Source organism: Lissotriton helveticus, chromosome 5_1 (genome assembly GCF_964261635.1).
Source record: "Lissotriton helveticus chromosome 5_1, aLisHel1.1, whole genome shotgun sequence".
NCBI classification, from domain to species: domain Eukaryota; kingdom Metazoa; phylum Chordata; class Amphibia; order Caudata; family Salamandridae; genus Lissotriton; species Lissotriton helveticus.
Genome location: NC_136065.1, coordinates 394,618,678 through 394,641,618, shown reverse-complemented (window position 1 = coordinate 394,641,618; position 22,941 = coordinate 394,618,678). Strand labels below are relative to the sequence as shown.

General features: G+C 44.2%; 1 protein-coding gene across 1 annotated transcript in view; it reads left to right on the top strand.

The window, feature by feature from the left end:
- The first annotated feature begins 3,909 nt into the window (after positions 1-3,909).
- LOC144754600 (chymotrypsin-like elastase family member 3B) overlaps positions 3,910-22,941 on the top strand; it is a 55,619-nt gene continuing 36,587 nt past the window's right edge. Inside the window, exons 1-4 of the mRNA XM_078642607.1 lie at positions 3,910-3,994; positions 11,782-11,867; positions 13,055-13,152; positions 15,904-16,038. Of these exons, the coding sequence (XP_078498733.1) occupies positions 3,916-3,994; positions 11,782-11,867; positions 13,055-13,152; positions 15,904-16,038 (398 nt within the window). The 5' untranslated portion in view covers positions 3,910-3,915. The remainder of the gene's footprint in view (positions 3,995-11,781; positions 11,868-13,054; positions 13,153-15,903; positions 16,039-22,941) is intronic.

Genomic DNA, 22,941 nt, shown 5'->3' with positions numbered 1-22,941 from the left:
GTATAATAGGGACAATTTGGGCACTGGCCCTCCTTTTTGTGCATTGTTTTATGGTTCTTACATATATTTGTGATAGTTTGTTGCATATCGGATATAGAGGCACTGGCCTATGTTTTATTGCATAACATCTCACATATAATTCAATATAAGATTATATATATATATATATGTTTTTTCACAATATCTTTGCACTATGCAGTAGAATGTGAATAGTGAAGTCTGTTTTCCATACCCATGAGAGAGAGGGGGAGGAGCATGCTATGTTGTGGAATGGTACTTAAGCACTTTGGTGGTCACGACATGTCATGTGATCAAGTCCGGGAGCACCGGACAAAACGCGTCATGTCTGCATAAGAAAAATAAAAAGAAGCACTTTATTCTTACCTGCCGTGTGGTTCGTGTCCTGGTTTCTGGTCGTCCTGGTGGCGGTGGAGTCGAGAGTTCGTGAGGCATATATATATCAGGCGCGGTGCGTCCATTGGGGCGTAGGGGCGAAGCCCCACTAAGCCCCATGGACCCACCACGTCCTCACTAGAAGCCAAACACAATTATTTTTAAAAATCGCGCTATCTGCCGGCCGGGAAACCGGGAGACACCCGACCTTCCCCGGAGTGCGCAAGTGGGGGGGGGGGGGTGGGGGGGGGAGGATCGCGCTGCTGCAGCTGCGCAAGTGTATTTTTGGGCACAAACATGCCCGCGCATGCGCAGATCGTTTTCTTGTGAATTTCCCCCTTAGAGAGAGGACCAGGGGGCGGGCCGCAGCCCCCGGGGTTACACAGGGCGACTGGGCGAGGAGTCATGGTGCCCCCCCAGCCAATCCTGGCGCAGGATTGGCTGGTCACTACATAGCCCGGTTACATAACCCCTGACGGATAGCACGGCCGACTTTGGTGCTGGGAAACCAGGTTCGAGCCTCTTATCGAACCATAAAAATGTATACATGACTTACTTTGGTGTTAAATAAATAGATATTTTAAAAAACAAATAAAAATGATGTTCCGACTGAGGTGTGAAATTGGTGTCGAATAAATACATGTTTTTAAAAACAATTTATATTAATCATGTATCATTGGTGCTGGAGTACAAGGTTCGAGACTGGTATTAAACACTGACAAGCTGTGTGCAAGTTATATGGTCATAAAAATACATGAATGATGGATGCAGGATGGGTGGATGCATGAATGGATGCAGGATGAATGATGGGTGGATGAATGGATGGGTGGATGCATGAATGAATGATGGATGCAGGATGGATGCAGGATGGGTGGATGGGTAGATGAATGAATGATGGATGCAGGATGGATGCAGGATGAATGGATGGGTGCATGAATGAATGATGGATGCAGGATGGGTGGATGGATGGATGATGGATGAATGATGGGTGGATGAATGGATGGGTGGATGCATGAATGAATGATGGATGCAGGATGGATGCAGGATGGGTGGATGAATGAATGATGGATGCAGGATGGATGCAGGGTGGATGGATGGGTGCATGAATGCATGATGGATGGATGGGTGGATGCAGGAATGGATGCAGGATGGATGATGGATGGGTGGATGGATGGATGCATGAATGAATGAATGATGGATGCTGGATGGGTGGATGGATGGGTGGATGAATGAATGATGGATGCAGGATGGATGGGTGGATGGATGGATGGGTGCATGAATGATGGATGCAGGATGGATGGATGGGTGCATGAATGAATGATGGGTGCATGAATGAATGATGGATGCAGGATGGGTGGATGGATGGGTGGGCACATGAATGGATGCAGGATGAATGATGGGTGGATGAATGGATGGGTGGATGCATGAATGAATGATGGATGCAGGATGAGTGGATGAATGAATGATGGATGCAGGATGGATGCAGGGTGGATGGATGGGTGCATGAATGAATGATGGATGCAGGATGGATGGATGGGTGGATGCATGAATGGATGCAGGAATGGATGATGGATGGGTGAATGGATGGATGGGTGGGTGGATGGATGGATGCATGAATGAATGATGGATGGATGGGTGGATGGGTGGATGAATGAATGATGGATGCAGGATGGATGGGTGGATGGGTGCATGAATGAATGATGGATGCAGGATGGGTGGATGGATGGGTGGACACATGAATGGATGCAGGAATGGATGCAGGATGGATGATGGATGGATGGATGCATGAATGAATGATGGATGGATGCAGGATGGATGGGTGGATGCATGAATGAATGATGGATGCAGGATGGATGGATGAATGCATGAATGAATGATGGATGCTGGATGGATGGGTGGATGCATGAATGAATGATGGATGCAGGATGGATGCAGAATTGGTGGATGGGTGGGTGGGTGGGTGGATGGATGGATGGATGGATGGGTGGATGCATGAATGATGTATGGATGGATGCAAGGTGGTTCGGGCTCGCTCGCTGCGCTCGCTGCGGTGCAATATGCAAATTAGTGTACGCCTCACCACTTTCAAATGTCACCAGCCGCCCCTGATATATATATATATATATTAAAAATGCAAAGGTGGCCCCTCTGTGGAACTGCACACCCAGGAGGTGGATGATAGTAGACAAAAGCGATCCTCTTGAACATAATCCTCTTATCCTACTGTTAACGCGTTTCGCGCCAACGCCCTTCCCCAGGACAGCTGGTGCAAATAAAGGGAAGCAAAAGATACCAGTGTAGTCCCTTATTTATTTTATTATTATCGTAATTCCACTCAGGTGAGTTACAAGATTGCATCCTAAAACTGGTAGTCAGTAAGCACCCATGTGGGTCGCTGCCATTTAAAACCATTAATAAAGTTTCTTTAAAGGAAAAACAATGTCCAGGGCTTTCGCTTTTGCTCATTTCGAAGCTCCTCCTGTTCCGCACATCAGATGCTAGCATATGTGTGCCTTTGTTTCCCATCTGTGACATTTACATTTAAGTGTGAGATTCCAGGCCTCCCCTAGTCAGGATATTCAAACAAAAGGAGGCCTAATGGCGGCCCATTAACTTTGGCCAAACTGGAGGTGAAAAAAAGCTCCCTCACTGCCTGCAGGTTGCTGCTGGGAATCGAAAGCAGACAACATGCAGGCACTGCTGAACGTGTCCCCGGTGTCTAAAAATTACACGGGACAAGTTCAGCATATTTCTGTGGGGCCCAACTTCTTTGCAGCGGGAATGGCGTCCAACCTGTGAAAATAGTGGGTGATGCTGTGTACCCGCGTGTACCCCCGACTTGTGCCCTGGTTATTTGCATCATGCAAGCAATCCTTCCAACATATATGCCATCAGTGACATGATTCATCTCCCCAGTGAAATTTATTTGAAAGAATGTATTAGATGGTGGACAGAAAAGAGCTGGATGACACTGTAGGATGGTATTTTCTTGTAAACTATTTGCACCGTATCATTGTCACATATTTTGGCGCCAATTCTTTCGGCAACCAGGCTTACAGTCCGGTTTTATAATCTCTTTTAATCGAAATACGTTTAGTTTTAAAGGTAAAAGATGTCACAGCACCTCCCAATGTAATCTAGCTCTCATCTGCCAGAATATTATAGATGCCCCAAGTTTTTCAATCACATTTAAAGAGCAGCTCCAGTCAGAAATGTGTCGGTTTCAATTAATCTGTAATTTTCTTAATCATTTTTTTGGTATGCTGTGCTGCTTATGTCAGCTCAAGATTAACTATGGTCAAATACCTGTCCCTGCACATAGCGTTCTACCTGTTGTGTACCTTTCAGAAATCTGTCTTGTTGGGAAATGAGACCATTTTTGGTCTCACAAGGACAGAGGAGTCTGAGAATAAACTGTGCCACAGCCAAGGGTGACTGTCTGAAACACCTGCGTGGCTCACACCTGTGAAGCGAGGTTACATTCTCAGGGCTGCTAGATAAGGGGGGTATATAAGAGGCCACATGGCAGGCGCCTCGTCCACGTTGAACCCTTCTGCAGAGATGCTGAAACTTCTGGTCACAGTTCTGCTGGCCGCAGGCGGTAAGCTATAAACTGGCACCCTCTCAATGTGTCCTCTCTTCCTCTAGTGACCGCATTTCAAGTTCTCAACATGGCCGCTCTTCCTAACCAGGCAGCCTCCAGAGCTGCCTTATGGATGCTTGGGTCAATGTTTCACAATGGTAGCGGCAGCCATTTTATCTCAGCTGTCCCATTTAACAACCCATCACGTGTAAATAATGGTTGTTCAACAATGGTCCTCAAGGGTTGGACCCAGGCCAGATCTTTAGGAGATCTGCATGAATCTAAATAAGGAATAATTTATAAAGTCTGGTTATCTGAAAACTCAGGTGTGGCTCTAAGCTTATTGGATGGACGCTTGACACACCTGGTGTAAATGGAAGTCTATTGGGCATGTTAATGTAGCTAAAGGTCCTGTACTGTAATTATGATGACTGCATAGACTGGAATCGGCCTGATGGGGAAAGTACAACATGGGTACAATTGGAGTGGAAATGTCACATACCCGCCATATTACTTTTAGTGCAAAGTTATGGATCTAGAATATATCACAAGCATTTCCTACAGGAATGTCTGCTAATCTGCACACTGCAATGCAAGAATATGCACAATTTCTTTAAGCACCCTGCAGTGCAGAGTGCTTAAAGAAATTGTGGAAATGCACGTAGTTATCCAATTGCAATCCTCTGATTCCATAAACAATTATATGGATTTTTTGGCTTTCACCTGCTGACGTGGGTCACTGCATGCCTATATCTCAGTATTAAGTGACATTACGTGGTACATTTTACTGTGGTCTTTTTTGCGCTAATGCCACGCATTTGCAACAGGCTATATCAGAATTCTACTAACTGAAGGGCAGTGGTATATTTTACAGTGAGTGGTCTTTTCATTACAATGTGTTGTATTTAGGACACTCCGATCCTGGTTGTAGACCCACAGAAATACTGTGCGGTACATTTGCTTCGATAAAATCAATTATCAGATCATAGGTTTTTGTCCCAGGGTGAATTTATGACTTTTCCAAATTGGAATGAAGACTTAATTGCCGAATTGGAGTTACAGCACCTGGATTCTGTTCACTTTTTCTCATACTGATCTGTTTTTTTCTCCATGGGAATTTCCCCAGGTGTTACCTGGCTAAATTCGAATGGGAACAATCTGATGGTTTGATGCAACCGTGTTTGCGTTTGATAAGGGTACTCCGGCAGCACCCAAAATGAGGGCCTGTGTTAGGATTTAAATATTTAGGGCCTCATCAAGACAAGTCCGAAAAAAGTCATACCTAATATTCAGAAAATGTGTTTTCAATGCATTTGATGTGCTTTGATTTGCTTTTTGTATTTAGAAAAAAGTGCTGTGACCACATCTAAAACTTTGGCAAGACAAAGTACACAAAATATCCGTGCCCATGGATATGATTAAAAAGCGAATGCTAAATTTGCACCTGTTAATACCTCTCAAGTTCTCAGGAGTGGCAAAACAGCGACATGATTAGCACCGTAAAACTAAATATACACAAGTAAGCAAATACATATTTAAATATAACTGGTTCCCCACAGACAGCATTCAAGTGAAGTCCCTTGTAAGTAATACAGTGTAGTGTATGTAGCATTCACCAGAATAAATGATAATTTACATACAATAATGAGGTTTTCTGATAACAAATCTTAAAAACCCATTTATTCACCTTATAACACGCCACACTGGACCTGTAGTTGGATCAGCGCCGGGACACTCCTAGGTAGCAGCGCGCTTTAAAAAACCCCAATCATTCATTCACTCACTCATTCATTCATAACTGTTTAATTTTGGGAAACTGCCGTTCAGTATTCAGAAGCTAATGCTTTGAATTTGAACATTATTGTTGTACTATATAAAGTTTTAGCTGTGGCAGACTATTGTGCAGTTGTCCAATAAATTGGGTCACTTCATGGTAATGTATGCCCAGCACACTAAAGTCATGGCCATAGGAATTAAGCAGTAGCGAAAGACCAGATAGTGCAACATGGTGACTAAATCATGCGGCAATGTAAAGCAATTGATGCACCTCTTTCCATTTAAAATAGCTGTAGTGAACACAATGGTACATTTCGAATGTATTATGTACCTATTTTCATGTTCATCATCATTTGACATTATTTCAGTTTCAGAAAAAACCCATAAAAGAACACATAGCAGCATAAATTTAAGAGCATGGCACAGTATAAACATTTCAATTCAGCAAAAAACATTTGAAAGAAATTCTATTTCCAACAAACAGGAAATTAATAGGGCCTTTCGACCAAATCCTATTATCTAGTAGCTAACAATATACAAAAGCATAAAATAAATTAAAATCTCTTAAAAAGAGCCGTAAGCCTTTTTAAACTAAAAGTGAATGGTGTGTTAGGGTATTCATAACTCTTTTCCTGACATGCCATATAGACTTTAAGTAGCTAGCAACCAACTAAACAACACAGCTCCTAGTATCTGCCCTCCATATGCTCAATGCATAGTGCCTTTTATCAAGCCCAAGGAGGCGACACAGAGGGATAACCCAACGAGCATGCGTTTTGGTGTGTGCACTACAGAAAAACAGTAGGTGCTTGTCGTTCTCCACTGACTGACAACCCAAGGGGTAGAGGTTTGGAAAAGTTAACATTCCTCCTAGTTGAGGTAAAAGAAGCAGTTGGGAAAATTCCCAATCTAAATTTGATATAAAGAGACCTAGATAATGGCATATTCACATAGTCCATAAAATCTTCAAAATGGAAGCCACATTTAAAAGACTGGTAATGACCTGATAAACTGCCTGAGGGGATCGCTGAAATTTTAGAGCCAACGACAACATTCCAGTAGTGGTCTTTAATGAGAAGTCGGGATCTGCTGGTCATTGATTGGAGCCAGGAATTATGTAATCCTTATTTTAACCAGCCATAGTTTGACATGGGCTAACTATGGGATCCTAAGGGCCAAGCACTGGGCTAAAATTTCTGCACGTTGCTTGGGTGTACATATCCTTGCCCAAAACAAAATAGTTTTAAGGTGGGCTGTGTCTGAGATTTGCCTAACATTTAGGTGAAACCTTAGGGGAAATAGTGGAGTAGTGAAACTTCAGTAAAAATCTTAAAACTGAATTTTCGCCTTTATCTAACATGTCCAGATTATATTTTCCCCACAAATCAGAACCATAAAGAGCAGCACTGCACACTTGGGCCCTATATATTTCCAGTGCTGGTGAAATAGGATAAGAGGAGGCTTTGTTCGGAAATCTGACGATAGACCTGGCTTTGTAGTTAAAGGACAGAGAAGCTTTTCCTATCAGCGCTGACCAAATTAGTGGAGTTAGACAACCTCACCCTAGATAGTCAAATTAGGTCCTCCTATCAAATTTGGCTCCATCTAGAGCTACAATCCTTTTGACTTTCTTGCTATGTGTTAATATCATGTATTTTGTTTTAGACTTGTTTATTTCAAGGCCATGGTCTTTACAAAATTAGTTACACTTCCACAAAAGGACGTTAAGGCCCACAGCAGTTTTGGATAAGACAAGTTCATTGTCAGCAAAAAGTAAACTTGATATTTTGGAGCCAGAAATTTTGGGAGCAACATTCACAAAATTCATTAAATAGGGTATACTTTCATCAATGAATAATACAAATATTGTGGGAGCAAGGACGCAACCTTGCCAAACACCACTCCTAATTGGAAAGTTATCTGTGGTCCCCCAGGCCCCATCTGACTCTGACATAGTTTATTGCTGTACAGATTCCAAATCAACATCAATAGCCCTGAGAGAACAAAGATGTTCGTGAGGACCTCCCAAAGTTTTGCCCTTGGGACAAGGTCAAACGCTACGCGTAGATGAACAAAGGCGATGAAGAGAGCCCCCTATTCAAGGTCAGCAACTTTCCATTTTAGGGTCATACACTGGAAAATCTAATCCATTGTGCTAGTTTTGGTAATGAAACCAGCTTGCTGGTGGGATAAGGCCTCATTGGATCTAATCCAATCGCAAAGTCATACGAGAAGTTGTTTACTGTATATTGTTTGGATGTTACCGATCAGGGATATGTGGTGGTAATCACCAGGCTCTTGCCCTTTTAAGGTATTATTTCAGCCCCTTTCCGTGAACTAGAGATAGGGGCACCCGCAGAGAGTGCATTAATCAGGATATTTATATAGTGAGACCATATCAGAGGTTCGGCACAGAACAAGTCAGAGAAGATCCCGTCAATACCAGGAGCTTTCCCCACTTTCTGATCTTTCAATGTATTGAATGATTCATCGATGGTAAAAGACACTACTTCCTCCGGGGTAGCAGCATTTATAATGAAGGCTGAACAATGAGATGGCTTTACAATGAAGGCATTGCAACTACAACATCTGTACAACACCTGAGTTTACAACAAATGTTTTTATGAGATGCTTTTACCATGGTTGCCTTTGCAACAAATATAATTGTAAAAGCATGAATGGGAAAGGCATAGTCGTAGTAAAGAAAAAAGTTACGGTAAGTATTAAATGTAGGTATAAAGTGTTTTTTATATATATAATTCACGTAGGTTACAGGGACGTTATAGTTAGGAAATAGATTTTAAAAAACATTAGAAATTCATTGAAAAAAAACAAAGGTTACAGGGGCGTTATAGCTAGGAAATAAAATTATAAAACCCGTAGAATTCACTGAAAAAGCCAAAGTTTACAGGGATGTTATAGTTAGGCTCAGCTTTCACTCAAACAAAACTATGGAAATGCAGCGGTTATAGTTACCTGAGCTAACTATAACTTTTGGCCTCCCATATTACATCACTCATGACATGGTGATTGACATCACTGATGACATCTCAAATGACATCACTGATGGCATCATTAAGTGAGTGTAAGTGGTTTTAAGAGTTTATTGGTGTTAAACATATATACTAACCTACTACAAAAGTTAGATTAGTAAGCTAGTTGTACTACCTATGAGTGATACTATCTCTAACGTGTGATCTGAGTGGGTGTGTGACTGTCTGTATCAGTGTGTGGGTCTCTGTATGGGTGTGAGTGCATGCATGAGTGACTGTGTGGGTGAATCAATCGAACGGTCTCTGACTAGGTCTGTAGGTGTGTGAGTGGTTGTGTTAGTCGTTGTATGGGTGTGTGAGTGGGTATCTGAGTAGTTGTATGGGTGTTGAGTGAGTGTGTGAGTGGTTTTGTGGGTGAGTGAGTGGCTGTATGGGTGTGTGCATGGGTGGGTGAGTGGCTGCATGGGTGTAAAAGTAGGTATCTGAGTAGCTGTGTGGGTAAGTGTGGTTGTGTGAGTGGCTATGTTGGTGAGTGAGTGGGCATGTCAGTGGCTGTATGGGTGAGTGGGTGGCTGTGTGAGTGATTGTATGGGTGGGTGAGTGGGTGTCTGAATGGCTCTATGAGTGAGTGACTGGGTGTGTAAGTGGTTGTATGGGTGAGTGAGTGGCTGTATACGTGAATAAGTCTGTGTGTGAGTAGCTATATGGGTGAGTGTATGGTGGTGTGAGTGGCTGTATGAGTGAGTGGGTGGGTGTTTGAGTGGCTCTATGGAGGAGTGAGTGGGTATGAGAGTACTTGTATGGGTCTCTGAATGGGTATGGGATTGCCTGTGTGAGTGGGCGTACAAGAGGTTATATGGTGATGTGAGTGGGCATATGAGTGATTCTGTGGATGATATCATCAGTCATGTCATCAGTGATGTCACTAACCATGCCGTGAGTGATGTAATATGTGAGGTCATGAGCAGGAGCATAAGTTGTAGTTAGCTCAGGTAACTATAACGGCTGAATTTCAAAGGGTTTTGAACAAGTGAAATCTGAGCCTAACTATAACGTCCCTGAAGCCTTTGTTTTTTTCAGTGAATTTCTATGGTTTTTATAATTCTATTTCCTAACTATAACGTGCCTGTAATCCTTGTTTTTTTAAGTGAATTTCTAAGGTGTTTTAAAAATTCTATTTCCTAACTACAATGTCTCTGTAACCTTTGGATTTTTGAGTGAATTTCTATGGTTTTTTAACTACTACGCGCATCAGCAGAGTGTTGGAGAAAAGAAACAGGGCCTCCGATCAGCTCTCAGCAATTCCGCTGTCTGGGACTTACTGCTGGTAACAGAAGGGCTTCTAAGCCCACAAGGACCCACAGCATCCAAAGGGACTTCATGCCCCAACAAGTAGTGTGCCAGGACACGCATTTGCAGAGTGGTGAAGAAAGGAGGCGGGGAGTCCAACGATCTCTCTGCAATCCTGCAGTGTGGGATTTACTGGAGGTAACAGGATGGGTTCTTAGCCCCCAAGGACCATCACCATCCACGAGGACTTCATCCCCCAACCAGTAGTGCACCAGGAGGCATGTCTGCAGGGTAGTGGAGAAAGGGGGTGGGACCTCGGATGACCTCTCAGCAATCCTGTTGTGTGGAACAAACTGGAGTTAACAGATGGGGTAGTTGACCCCTAGGACCCTAAATAGCCAAGGGGACTTTATTCCTCAACCAGTAGTGTGCCAGGAGGCGTGTTCCCAAGTGGTGGAGAAAGGGGGTGGAGCCTACCATGAGGTCCAAGTAATCCCACTGTGTGGGATTTACTGGAAGTAATTGGAGGGGTTGTTGGCCCCCAAGGGCCATCAGGAGCCATAGGGACTTCATCCCCCAACACGTTGTGTACCAGGAGGCTGGTTTGCAGAGTGGTGGAGAAAGGGGACCGGCCTTCGACGACTTCCTCTGGGGCCAGCCTTTTTGTTCCATAAAATGCTATTAGGAGATTGGGGCCACGTGGCCCACCTCCCAAGGCCCATTTTGGCCCGGGTACCCCATCCCCGGGACCCAGCCTTTTTGTAATGGGAGAGCGGGCCAGAGGGGGGGCCACGAGACCCCCCGGTCTGATTTCAGCCACGGGGGCCCAATCCCCTGGGGACCAGCCTTTTTTATAACATGTATTTTTATTGAGAGAGGGGGACGGCTCCATCTCCCTACCGAGGCAGATTTCAGACTCGAGGACCGGCCATTGTCCCCGTTGGCGTATTCAGAGGAAACCTATAACCTGAAGATCATCTCATATGCAGATAATACTCAACTCCTGCTCACATACGATGGGAATTCTGCGAGAACAAGGGTTTCATTTGCCATCTGCACGGCGGCCCTGCTTAATTGGCTGACTGTTTGGGCAGGACTCCCTTCCGGGATAGGCTGGTGCCTGTCCTGACAGAGTTACTTCTCCGCCCTCTCCAATTGAGGTGGTTAGGAATTTAGGTGTGATGTTTGATGTCCAGCTCTCATTTGGGGCACAGGTGTCAGCAGTTGTGAAAACTTGCTCTTGGAGTTTGCACATGTGGAGGGAATTTCTTTGCCTGCTTCCTCATTAGGCCCAAGTAACAGTGGTTAGGTCTCTCATTGTATCTAGGTTGGACTATGCCAATGTTCTGTACCTCGGTCTACCACAATATCTAATCCAACGGCTGCAGGTCAAGCAGAATATGGCAATCATTCTTTTTGAAATTACAAAAGGTTATTCCGTGTCTTCATATTGGGAATGTTGACGCTTGACTAGAGTATATTCCCAGAGCCTGAGTCTCCCCTTCACTACTCCTCGAGTCACCAATAAACTCTACAAGTCTTGACTCTTTTCTTTAGACAATTGTTTTCTTTCAATTTTGGCTGTTTGCCAAAGACATAACAGGACTATTTTATTGATGTGTGTATGCACTCTGTGTGGAGCACCTAAATGAACTGTTGATGATGAGTGAGTATAATACTTAAAAAATAAAAGAAATGTGTACATTACTTGCCTGAACATCTTTTCATTGTGTTCTCTTTCTTTAGCCTATGGCTGTGGTAGACCCCACTACACTCCTAATTCCAGGGTGGTTAATGGCGAAGATGCCAGACCACACAGCTGGCCCTGGCAGGTAAGAGAAGTCCCTTCCCAGATCTTGGAATACATTAAAAGGTACATGAAAGCATCAAAAAGTCTTCATAAAGCTCTGTTTAGTTCTTATAGAGACCCCATATGCCATTGACAGGTGCTATTGAAACTATAACCAACAGGACCAAGATGACAGAAGAGGCCGCACCACAGCAAGGGCAGGACGTGGTACACAGGATGGGTTACAGGGCAGGTTTCTGCTCCAGCATTGGAAGAATGTTACAGAATGTGCACTGCTGATGAGCATGGGAATAATTCCCACCTCACAGCAAGCCAAGAAGCAGTAACTCTGTGACCTTTACTCATATGGCGCCAATTAATAAACCCCGAGTGCTTAATTTGTAAACAATTAAGTACCAGGGCCCTTCTCAAGAGGTCACTGCAGCCTGCACTACGCGTTGCCCCAGCCAGTGCTGCCAATGACAGTACCAACATAACACCTAACCATCGCACTCCTACAAGAGTGACAATTCAGACTATCTCAGGCCACACAAACTATAATAATGGGGTGAGCGGCAGGTATTATTCATTTTCAGTCCCATTTAACTTAATAAACTCAGTTGTTGTGCATATCTCAGACAGCGCCACCATGTGGTGGGCTGTCACTATAGCCGGTGCTGACAGCACCTGAAACCACCTGCTAAAATTAAGCATTTCCTCCATCCTAGCAGAAAGAAGGCTGTTGGGTCCCATGAGTCCTATAGAAATCCCAATGTGGATGTCCAGAGAGTTTGCACCGGAACATATTTATAAAATGCAGGGCATTCCTGTTCCTATCACCTGGGCTGATGTACAATTTGCTGCCTAATGCCAACGCAGGCACTCGTACACCATGGTGCAAGGGTGTCTCTGTTACATGCAGGATTGTTTTTATGCAGGAAGGCACACCTTGCTGCACAAATAAAATTCAGAGAGGCGTTTTCCTCTTTCAAAATGATCTTTCCACTTGCAGTCCCAATGATGCAGGGCATTGAAGAGAAAAGATAACTTCTGAGGACTGAGAGTGGAGGAAGGAGATGAAGTGTAGGTTTACTGATTGCTGATGATAAATTGGAGAGGAGATGAGGCTCCAGAGACTGGAGAGCAGAGAGAGGGGAAAAGCATGGGGGAGAAGAAGAGACGCTTGAATAGAAAACTAAAGTATGTCATCTTTTTCTCCTTTTCTGATAGGTCTCTCTTCAGTACCTGAGTGGAAGTGCATACTACCACACCTGCGGAGGGTCCCTCATTGCCCCCAACTGGGTCATGACAGCTGCGCACTGCATCTCGTACGTGGTGAAAATGCTATGGAAAATTACGTGGAATGGTTGGAAGCAAGGGCAGGCTGTTGGGGAACTCGGAACTCAGAACATTTTTGTGTGTTTTTAGATAGTGCCTGTAATTTCTGTGAGTCATTCCTCCTGCAGCTGCTTCTTCAGAGGGTGCAGTAGATAAGTCTATTTTTGCCAATATCCAGAAGGTGATGCTAGTGACACAGGTATGATTCCACGATGTGCGAAATAGGATTGGGTGTTTACCATTACTAGTAAATAACATTACTTAGCACCAAGGGGGCGTCCCATGGGTGAAGCATGGCTATTCCCATGCACCACCCAAGGTTTCTAACGCTAAACCCTATTTACTAAATAGACAGGGTTTAGCATCAGAAAACTGCACCCTTTTGAAGTAAGCTCAACGAAGCAGAAATTATTTAATTTCTCCTTCCTTTTCCAACTTTGTACATGTACTGCACAAGCACAAAGAGGGAAAAGGGTTAAAGTCAGTCTATGCATAGTATTTTGTATTGGAAGGGAACCCCTACAGTACAAAACCTATGCTAGACTCACAGATACACCCTTGCAATGTGGCACAAAGGTGTCTCTGTGGCGCATGGCAGCTGATTTCAGGACCAGGGCTAGGGAAAGGGAAGGAGAGTGACATATTTCTGTAAATATGGCGCACCCCTCCTCTATCCTATTCACACAGCGCAGCATTTGTGGCTTCTGCCTGCGCTGCTTAAGTAGGTAAGTGGTAAATCTGGCACAAGTTTTCCTGGGCCCTTTTAGTGTGATATATTTCAGCAGGTTTAACCTCACAAAATTCACCAATACCTGTGCAAAGAGATCAGACTATAGCCCCACGATCATAATGAGAGACTTAGACTTAATTTGAATAACCACTTGAAAGCAGATGTAACGTTGCAAATGTAGAACCGGTTAACAATATCTATAAGGAAAGTAAGAGGCTTCCAGAATCACTCTCAACCCCAACCCAACAATGAGGTGATTAACCAAGCAGGATGTCTAATGTTTTACTGTTGTACTCCATGGCTCATTTCACTTTAACAAAGGAGTACAACTGATGCTATGGGTTTAATGTTATGACATCTGTTTCTCGTTGACCTGGTAAAGAATGTTCTGTCGCATTAGTGAAATTAACACTCTGCAAACATCTATCTTTCAGGGCTCTTAAATACTCGTTCATATATCTCTGAGTTTGGTCAGTTTCATTGACTTTCCTTTGAGTTGAATAAGTCACCCGAAATTCTGAGTTTTTCTCACAGACAAATAAAATAAAACAAGATCAACCTAGCTAGTTAAGTAAGTAAACACTCTTCCAGAACAAGGGATTTCTGAATTTCAGTGAGGCATGCTGCTTTGTTCCTCAGTATTTTGGAGTGTGAGACTAGGGTTTTACACATGGATTGTTGCCACCTTATCTATTGGTACTGCATACATAAAACGTACGAGTCCCTCTTTAAAATCAATGAGGTGGAAAGCATGGTTACTTGCGCCTTGGAAATTATGAGAGAACTTAGTGCAGTCTTTCACCTGGTAATTTGCCTACTCCAAGGTGGCAAAATGTTTTTTTAAATTGTGGAGAAAATGAAAGATGAAGGTGGAATCAGGTGCAGTATTCCCAATTCCGAGGAGAACATCAGGGTCCCACGTGTATTCCCATGGATTTACCTAAAACTGCACACACTCGAATCACGGGTGCCCTTAGGGGTGAGGAGTAATCTCAGCTCATGATATAACACCTGTAGCCATACTGGCCACCTATCCAACCAGACCAAGAATCTGTGAGCTCATAAAGTTCTTTGGTAGTTGAAAGTCAACCACTTTTAAGGCAATGCAATTGTGTTCCAAACAAGATTATCGAGTATTATAGAGTTCGTTGCTAAATAAATGTCTAAAAGTTTTTTTTTAGAACTTCCATCCTTCATCTTCCCTTTTTATTCCATTTCCTCCTTCCTCCGTTCATTCTTTCTTTCTTTTCTTCCTTTGGTCCTTCATTTGTTTTCTTTCCTTTCTTTGTGATTTCTCTCCTGCCTTCCTTATTTCCTTCTATCCTTACCTTCTTCCTTTATTCATTTCCTGATCTGCAGTCAGAGGGGCACAGTAGTTAAAGCCAGAATGCCTCTCAGTACTCCTTTAAATGGCAACCAATGAGTTAGCTAATACTTCAATTTACAGTTATCACCATTTATTTATGCATTGCCCTACACACTGTTTTAACACAATTCTAGTTCCCAAATTCACTAAAACTCTAAGAAAGCCCCCTACAAAATATAAGTTTCCCATACACTTTCCCTTTGCTCATACTAGCTTTGCAGCCAGTCTTGGGTGGTTCAAAGTTCTTAGCTGCTTCTAGCTGTTGAAGCTCACAAGGCCACCCAATTTACATTCCCTTTTCTCATGCTGTCTCCGAAACAGGCCTAGGTGATTCAAAGTTCTTATCCACCCCCAGCTATTGCACCTCAAGAGGCCACTGATGTTTGGTTCATCCAAAGTCAGAACGACTGACTGAATCCCAGGGACTGAGCTGTGATGAAGGCTACAGCTGGAAGATAGGTCATGATATGCAGAGGGCTGTCTAGATTCTGGAAGCCATGGATTGTATACCCATAATCCTTTAAACATTGAATCATAACACAAACCTTCAGCTAAGATTAGTGGACAACTTCGAGTCTTCCATTTTGTAGGAGACATCTCAAAGATATGTCATTGTCCTTTGTAATTGTCTATTGTGTCTTGCAGCAAAGGACGTCAGTACCAGGTGGTGTTGGGAGAACACAACAGGGATGTGGAGGAGGGCAGTGAACAGCGCATCTCCATCAATAGTGATGAAATCTTTGTGCACCCTCGCTGGATCAGCATTTGTGCAGCATGCGGGTAAGTCTCCTCACTTTTATAGCACCCGCATTCTTTGCGTTACTATGTCGTTATCAGTTTATGCTCCTGTTCACTTTTAATATCTTACTTATTCTAATTATTGCGATACGCGTGTAAATCTGATTGATTGTTCACTCTGCTCTGTCTTGAAAGAAGCCACAAAATGAAGGATTGTTTTGCAATCTTTGACTTTTTAGAACAAAAAATAATCTTGACTGAATGGATCAAAAGAGTGATGCAATGTGTTAAATAATGTCAAATAACGAAAACATTTACCAGATAATTGCAATCAAGCGCTGTCCATATTCCTGTAACTATGCAAACCAGGTTCATAACAAAGGCCCCTGCAGCCCAGAAGGGCCACCAACCATTCAAGGGGCCCCTCAACTCTTCAAAGGGGCCCCATTTAGCCCAAGGCCAGTGACTATCTGTGAGATATGAAAGACTAAGGATGCTCTTTTCTCCTTTTGCATGGGGGTCCCTTAATTTTGCACTATTCCATTGATTGCATACATTTAATTGATAGCCATCAGCAAGTGCCAATATACCAGCAGCTTTAGTGCAGATTATTTGAGACATCACCAGTTGCTTGTCATTCATGCTAAGTGCACTATATATTCTAGCGGTCCATTGCTCAACCATACAATCTATTAAATACACTGTATCAGTAATCTTTAAAGATGTGTGCTTAGTTATGCCCCCTTCCTTTTAAGACTATTCCCAGCGCAGTACCGAAGGAAACTTCCTTGGGTTTTCTATCAATATGTAGAGTAATAAATATCACCCTGCCAAAATATCGTATCCAGAATAATATCAACCACAACATGGAGAAGTTAAGTAAATATAGGGATTTATAGATTTACTATTTTCAGATCTATGTACATAATATTTAAAAAAAAAAAAACAATGTGTACATCTCTTCAATGTACCCAGGCATGGAGAAAAGTATAGTAAATCCTCACTTACCTATAAGTACTTACCTTCATGATAGGTAGACAATAATCTGGATATGATATTAAGGCCGGACGGGATTTTGACATTTGATGATGTAACATACACCCCTTCCTTGGAACACTGCCTATAGCCCTCCCAATATTGACTACAATGTCCCCATGCAACAACTTGCCTCAGCACATCAAACTTCCTAACTGATGGGCAGGTAGATATCGTCCTCCTTCATTGTTTCAATAATGAAACCTGATGCATTAAGGTCCACACCATGCTTTGAGGTGCCCGTGGTGGCGATGATCTTCTTGAGCACCATCCTTAGTGTGACTCGGTTTAATGCGGTTTAATCAAATTGATTAAAGCTCCTAATAAGAAGATAGCCCATCACTAATTGACTGGAAGACTGTTTGTAAGACATATATAGAAAATATTTATGGACGTACAGTATGGCATAATGCTCATAGATCAGCAGGAGATGTAATGTTACGACAAACTGTACCGGGGTTGTCTAGTTTTGGAAGTGTGTGAAGTTACTGGAGGTGTAGAGCGGCTACGGAGGGGTATCACAGACCTATCGAATTATAGACTTGCATCTATTGATGAATTATAGTACTAGAATGATGACGGTATATGGTTTTGTTTATTTGAGTTTAAGCATGTACATCCAGTAGGTGCTTGGAATAAAACCTTATGGATGAGTCTTAAGATTGATGAATTACATATTGAATTTACGGGATAATGTGTGGGATATTGTACAGAATATGAGTCAAACGTTATGGATTTTAGGTATTTTTATGCATTATTTTTGGCTGCATAAAACTTGCATCAAATGTTTTACTTTTATTGTTTTTATGTACTTTTATGCATTTTAAATGATGCAAAATAAAGTGTTGTGACTGACTGACTATAAAACTGTCACATATCATTAATATCAGATGTGTTCTGCTGTCAGATTGACCTTCAGTCACCACTTGATTCTATGGACTATCTTCAATCTGGGTGTATTAGAATTGCTACATCCTGGGTAGCTCCAGTGTGGTATCAGGGAGATGGTTGTCTGGCCTTCTACGTAACAGTGAAGAATACACAGTCTGAGGGCCAGATTTACTAAAATCCTTGCCACGCTGTGGGAAAACTACAGTGCTGTGCAAAACCTAAAATATTATGTATTACAAAGAGTTGCATGTCAATAACGACATTCGCAGCATTAAAAACAAGCACTGGCATAGCAAATAGGTCTCGCCTTTGGGACCCTATAGTGTTTAGCCATGCAACACTTGATGTTGTAGCACCAAGGATATTGTGCTGGATAACTAAACACTTATAAGGTCCCAAAGGCGAGACCTATTGGCTATGCCAATGCTTGTTTTATTTAGCCCTGTCGCTCCTCTCTGAAGCCTATTTCATGTATCTACCATTCTTTCAGGAATTATTTTGTTTTTCTATCACTGAACATTCCCCCAAGTTGTTTCATGATCCATTTGCTTCACACAACAATAGCACTCAAATGTACACACTATGCCGTCTGTAAAACTTCGACAATAATCACACCAGCTCATGTTGAAAGTGAGTTCTTCTTCATACAGTGATCCCAACTATTTTCACAAATGGTGTTCTAATGATACACGGTACTACTACTATTGTTCCTCTGTCTGGTGTAAGCTTGGTCACTGATTCTATGCCTTCATAGAAAAAAAGTCATGAACAGGCAGTGGAAGTGACGTCAGACATTCTCTGAGCATCAGTGACATCGCCGAGTTGGCCCCGCTCATTGGCCTTCTAGTTGCTATTCAGGCTCTTGATTGAGGGAAATAAAATGTAAAATACAGAAAGATGGATGAGCTTTTATAGCCTGCATTACTACCTGATCATGCCAAATGTCTTCATGCCTCAGAGACAGACCAATTGTGGCTGCTTCTTCTACTGGTTAACACTAACACTAATATCCAAGCACGCTAAGGGGCCACCACTGATCACCACAATTTGAGCTTAGCATGTGTGCTTTTGTTGTTAACCGTGCCAACATATTTCCAAAGGTGTATATGGAAGTGCCCGAGGGTATCAAGTTCAACAGCAGATCACTAACCTGGGAACAAGGCTTATAGTGGACTATATGCTACCAGAGTACGTTTTTAAGCCCTTCCTTTCAGAACGCACAATGTGCCACTGATTGTCCTAAAATCCGAAATTCCACATCCTGCTAATTAGGACGAAGGTATATTAAAATTGAGCATTGTCCATTTATTTTGCTAAAATTCCTTGAGTAAATAAACATCCCTACCCTCCATAAAAAAAAATTGTATGCAATGTTATTGTACCACTGTTTAAAATGCACTACTAGCCACATATTGCCCATAAAAATGACTATCTGTGTGATAGTGTACCACAACAGTGCAAGGCGCCACCACAAGTCATTTTTAGGTCTCGTGGCATTTAACAGCGCGTAAGCGCTGTGTCCGCTAGGAGATCTATTGTCGCTGGGTCTGCTTCCCAGGAGACAGCACCTGGCCGCGCGCATTGCCTCTTGAAGGAGGCGATTTCAGCGGGCCACGCGCACAAGAACGCGCGCTGCATTCCAGACACAGACACATTGAACTGTGAGCGTCGAAGAGTGTGAACGCGCGCTCCATTGAGCAAGTTACAATTGCCTTGCAATGCGCGCGTACACAGACAGTGAAGCCTGCTGCTTACTTTCACTTTCCCTCCCCCCTCCGCCGCCGGCTCCACTGCCCATCACCGCGCACAGGAGTGCTCCGTTCACACATCACATCGGCTCCCACACCGAGGACCCTCCTTTGATCACTGAAATTACTTCTCGCTTCACATTGTCAGCTCCTCCTAGCCCCACTCTCCCCCGGCCACAGCAGACTCACTGGCGCCGCACGCTTCTTACCTTCCCGTGAGAGCCAGACTGCCGACGCAGTCCTCGGTGTCGAGTTCCTGAGCTCCACGTCTGGCTTGCGGGAGCACGGGCTGCAATCCGCCTCCACCGGACAGGAAGAACAGCAGGGCATCTGTACGGTCCAGCCCCGGGGTGCCCTCTCGTTCTCATTGTGCACAAACCAAGCTGTGGCGTGGGCTTCAGAAGCCGGAAGTCCCGCCCCACAACAAGTTTCACTTTCGCTCACGTCGTGTTATTAAGTGTAGCGGGAAGGCTTGTGACTGCGAGGGACCCGGAGGCAATCGGCCCTGGACAGCAGTTGTTGGTCAGCACCCGCAAGCTTCCCATATATGCGGGGGGCTGACCTCACCTCTCTCTTTCGGTGCGGGCGGACGGTCGGTGCAGTGACTATGATGTTAGTGGTGGTGCCTGCGGCCGGCCGGTGACTTTAGACAGACTGTCGACCTGGGCTGCTTGCTGGAGAGGAGCGGAGGTCGGGAGGAGGACTCGTGAGTCACTGGTGACACTCGTCGTGTGTCACTGCTGCTGCCGGCCGCTGCCGGCCGCTGCCGTCCACCCAGGACCCACACCACAGTGAACTTGCGACAGCAGCACCCAGGCCCAGCCCCGGACCCCAGCCCTTGAAGAGACACGGTGACGCGCACTTCAAAGGTAGGCAAACTGACGTCGACACCAGCCTCTGCCCCAGGCCATGGCAGGCCCAGCCGGCCCATCCGTATTTATTTTATTGTATTTTATTTATGCGTGTTTATATATATTCACACAGTTCACGCTCCCTCGTATTTCTTATTTATTTATGCAATGTTATATAGCGCGGACTTTACCCGAAGGTGTCAGAGCGCTTCACAATAGGAACAGAACTGATATACGAGGAGAACATTACACAGATTACAAAAGCAAAAGTTAAGTTACATAAGGTAAAAGTGACAATTGTGAGCAAACGTAATACAAGAGGTAGCAATCGGTACATTCCAGGAGGAAAAAGTGACATGTGTGCAGGTTACAAAAGCGTGCAAAGTACAGGTAGAAGTATAATACTGCAATACATGGCAGACACTCCAGCACAAGAACAAACGTTACATGAGGCAATGGTGGCATTTGTGCAAGTATCAAAGGCAAACAAAATGTAAAAGGTAGCAAACGGTGTGTTACAAGAGAAAAGTAACATCAAGAGAAAGCCTCAAGTCTCCGCTGCCAGAGATTTAATGGGTTGAGAAATTTGCTTTTTCTCTGCTTTGACTCCAGTTAAACAAAGTACCAGCAGGAAATTCGCTAGCAGCAACTCCTGCCGTAGCGGAGAGAATGACTTACTCCTTCTAATCATACAACCTGTTCTTTATATCAGGCTTTTACCACGGCGCGCTCAAAAGAACATTTCTGTAGCCGTTTGTTCTCGCCCATTTGAACTTGTGCTCATTTCATGGATGTTTTAGGATGAAAGGCTCTCCTAGATATTCAGCAGTGCAATGTGTAGGCAACAAGCGCTTAACCCACTGAGTTTTAATAGCACATTTATAAAGGGTTTCAATGCTCAGATCTCACAAACAAGAGACCTGAATAAAAAGGCATTCCAGTTGTATAAACACATTCATCTACGTGGTCAGACTTGCATAAACATAAAACTAGACTGTCTCAGCGTGAAAAACAGTCCCGCTTGCTTCACTTCCTGTGGCGCTCGTGGGCACTCTACAGCCGTTTGTATGTCTTTAGGATTGTAGAAAAAGGGTTCAGGCGGATCAGGTCGTTTACCCCTTTCCTAGGTTTGCCCGGCGTTAGCCGCTTCTCACCCAACTCACGATTACCAAAATAAAGAGGCAGGCGCTGGAGACTGGAAGGCAGGAAACAGGAGTTTATTTCAGACGGAACAGAACACGTCAAATCAGACAACAGGGTATCTTCTCGAGGTGCTCTGGATGGATGGATGGATAGGTTTTTATATAGCGCAATATCACCGCCAGGTCTCAAAGCGCTTTGCATTGGGAACCCGTCCAGGTTTTTCCCTGTGAGATAGCCCCTACTGGGTATCCCCAAGGTGAAAGCCAGGCATCCCGCCGCGGGGGGCCGTAGTGGAGATTAAGCAAGCTATTGCCCAGAGTTGCAGAGTGTGAACCTGTGATTTCAGTAGGCACCGAAGCGAGAATTACCGAGTCCGTGGACATGTTGGGCTCAAGACCCTGCCGCGTCGGGAATTGAACCCTGGTCCCGGGTCTGATCTCAGCGTCCGGGTCTGCCTCCTCTAACCAGTGAGCCACACTTCTCCACACTTCTCTCTCGACATCTCTGAGGCCTGGCCTCTTATACACTGGTTTATTACTTTATTACATGCAACACATTCTTAGTAATGCTTTGAAGTCCGGAAAAAGGCGTCTTTGGAATCCCCGGTTTAGGTCTGCTCCCACACATCTCTACTGTAGGAGTCCCCACCCCTAACTTCGGCATGATGGCTGTCGCGCAGCAGGGTATTCCGCTGGGAACGGAAATGCGGGTAATCGATCGGGTCTAGGGGTGTGAGGGTATTGATTAATCCCCGCTCCTTTGAAGTGAGGTGAGGTCCTACTGTAGAGGCAATAAACCGCATCTGTTGGGCTAAGTGAGGGCCTGGGGTCGGGCCGAACAATCGGGCCAGGAGGAAGAGGTTATCGAAGGGGCCTGTTTTATGAATGAGATGAAAGGGTTGGGGGGGGTTCAGCGCGGGATGTGGCTCGGAGGCAGGGTCACGCTGGAGGTGCGTTTAGGGCCAAGCAGGAGAGACCGGGGGCTGTCGAAAAGGGGGGGGTGTGGTTGCGAAGCCGGGGTGTGAGGGGGTGAGACGCGCTGGCTATCGACAGTAGGCAGAGGGGTCATGGCGTTCAAAAATGGCTGCTGCTTACGCGCACGCATGGGTATGAAAGGAGGCAAGATGGCGCCGATAATGTTTACGCCACAATCTAGATTTTAACAGTCCTCCCTTTTCAACATATCTAGCCAGCTTGTCAATTTATGTCAATCCCCATTATATTCCCTTTCTCGAGGTCATACACTGCTTTCATGTGTTCAGTTTTGTAGTCCGAAGT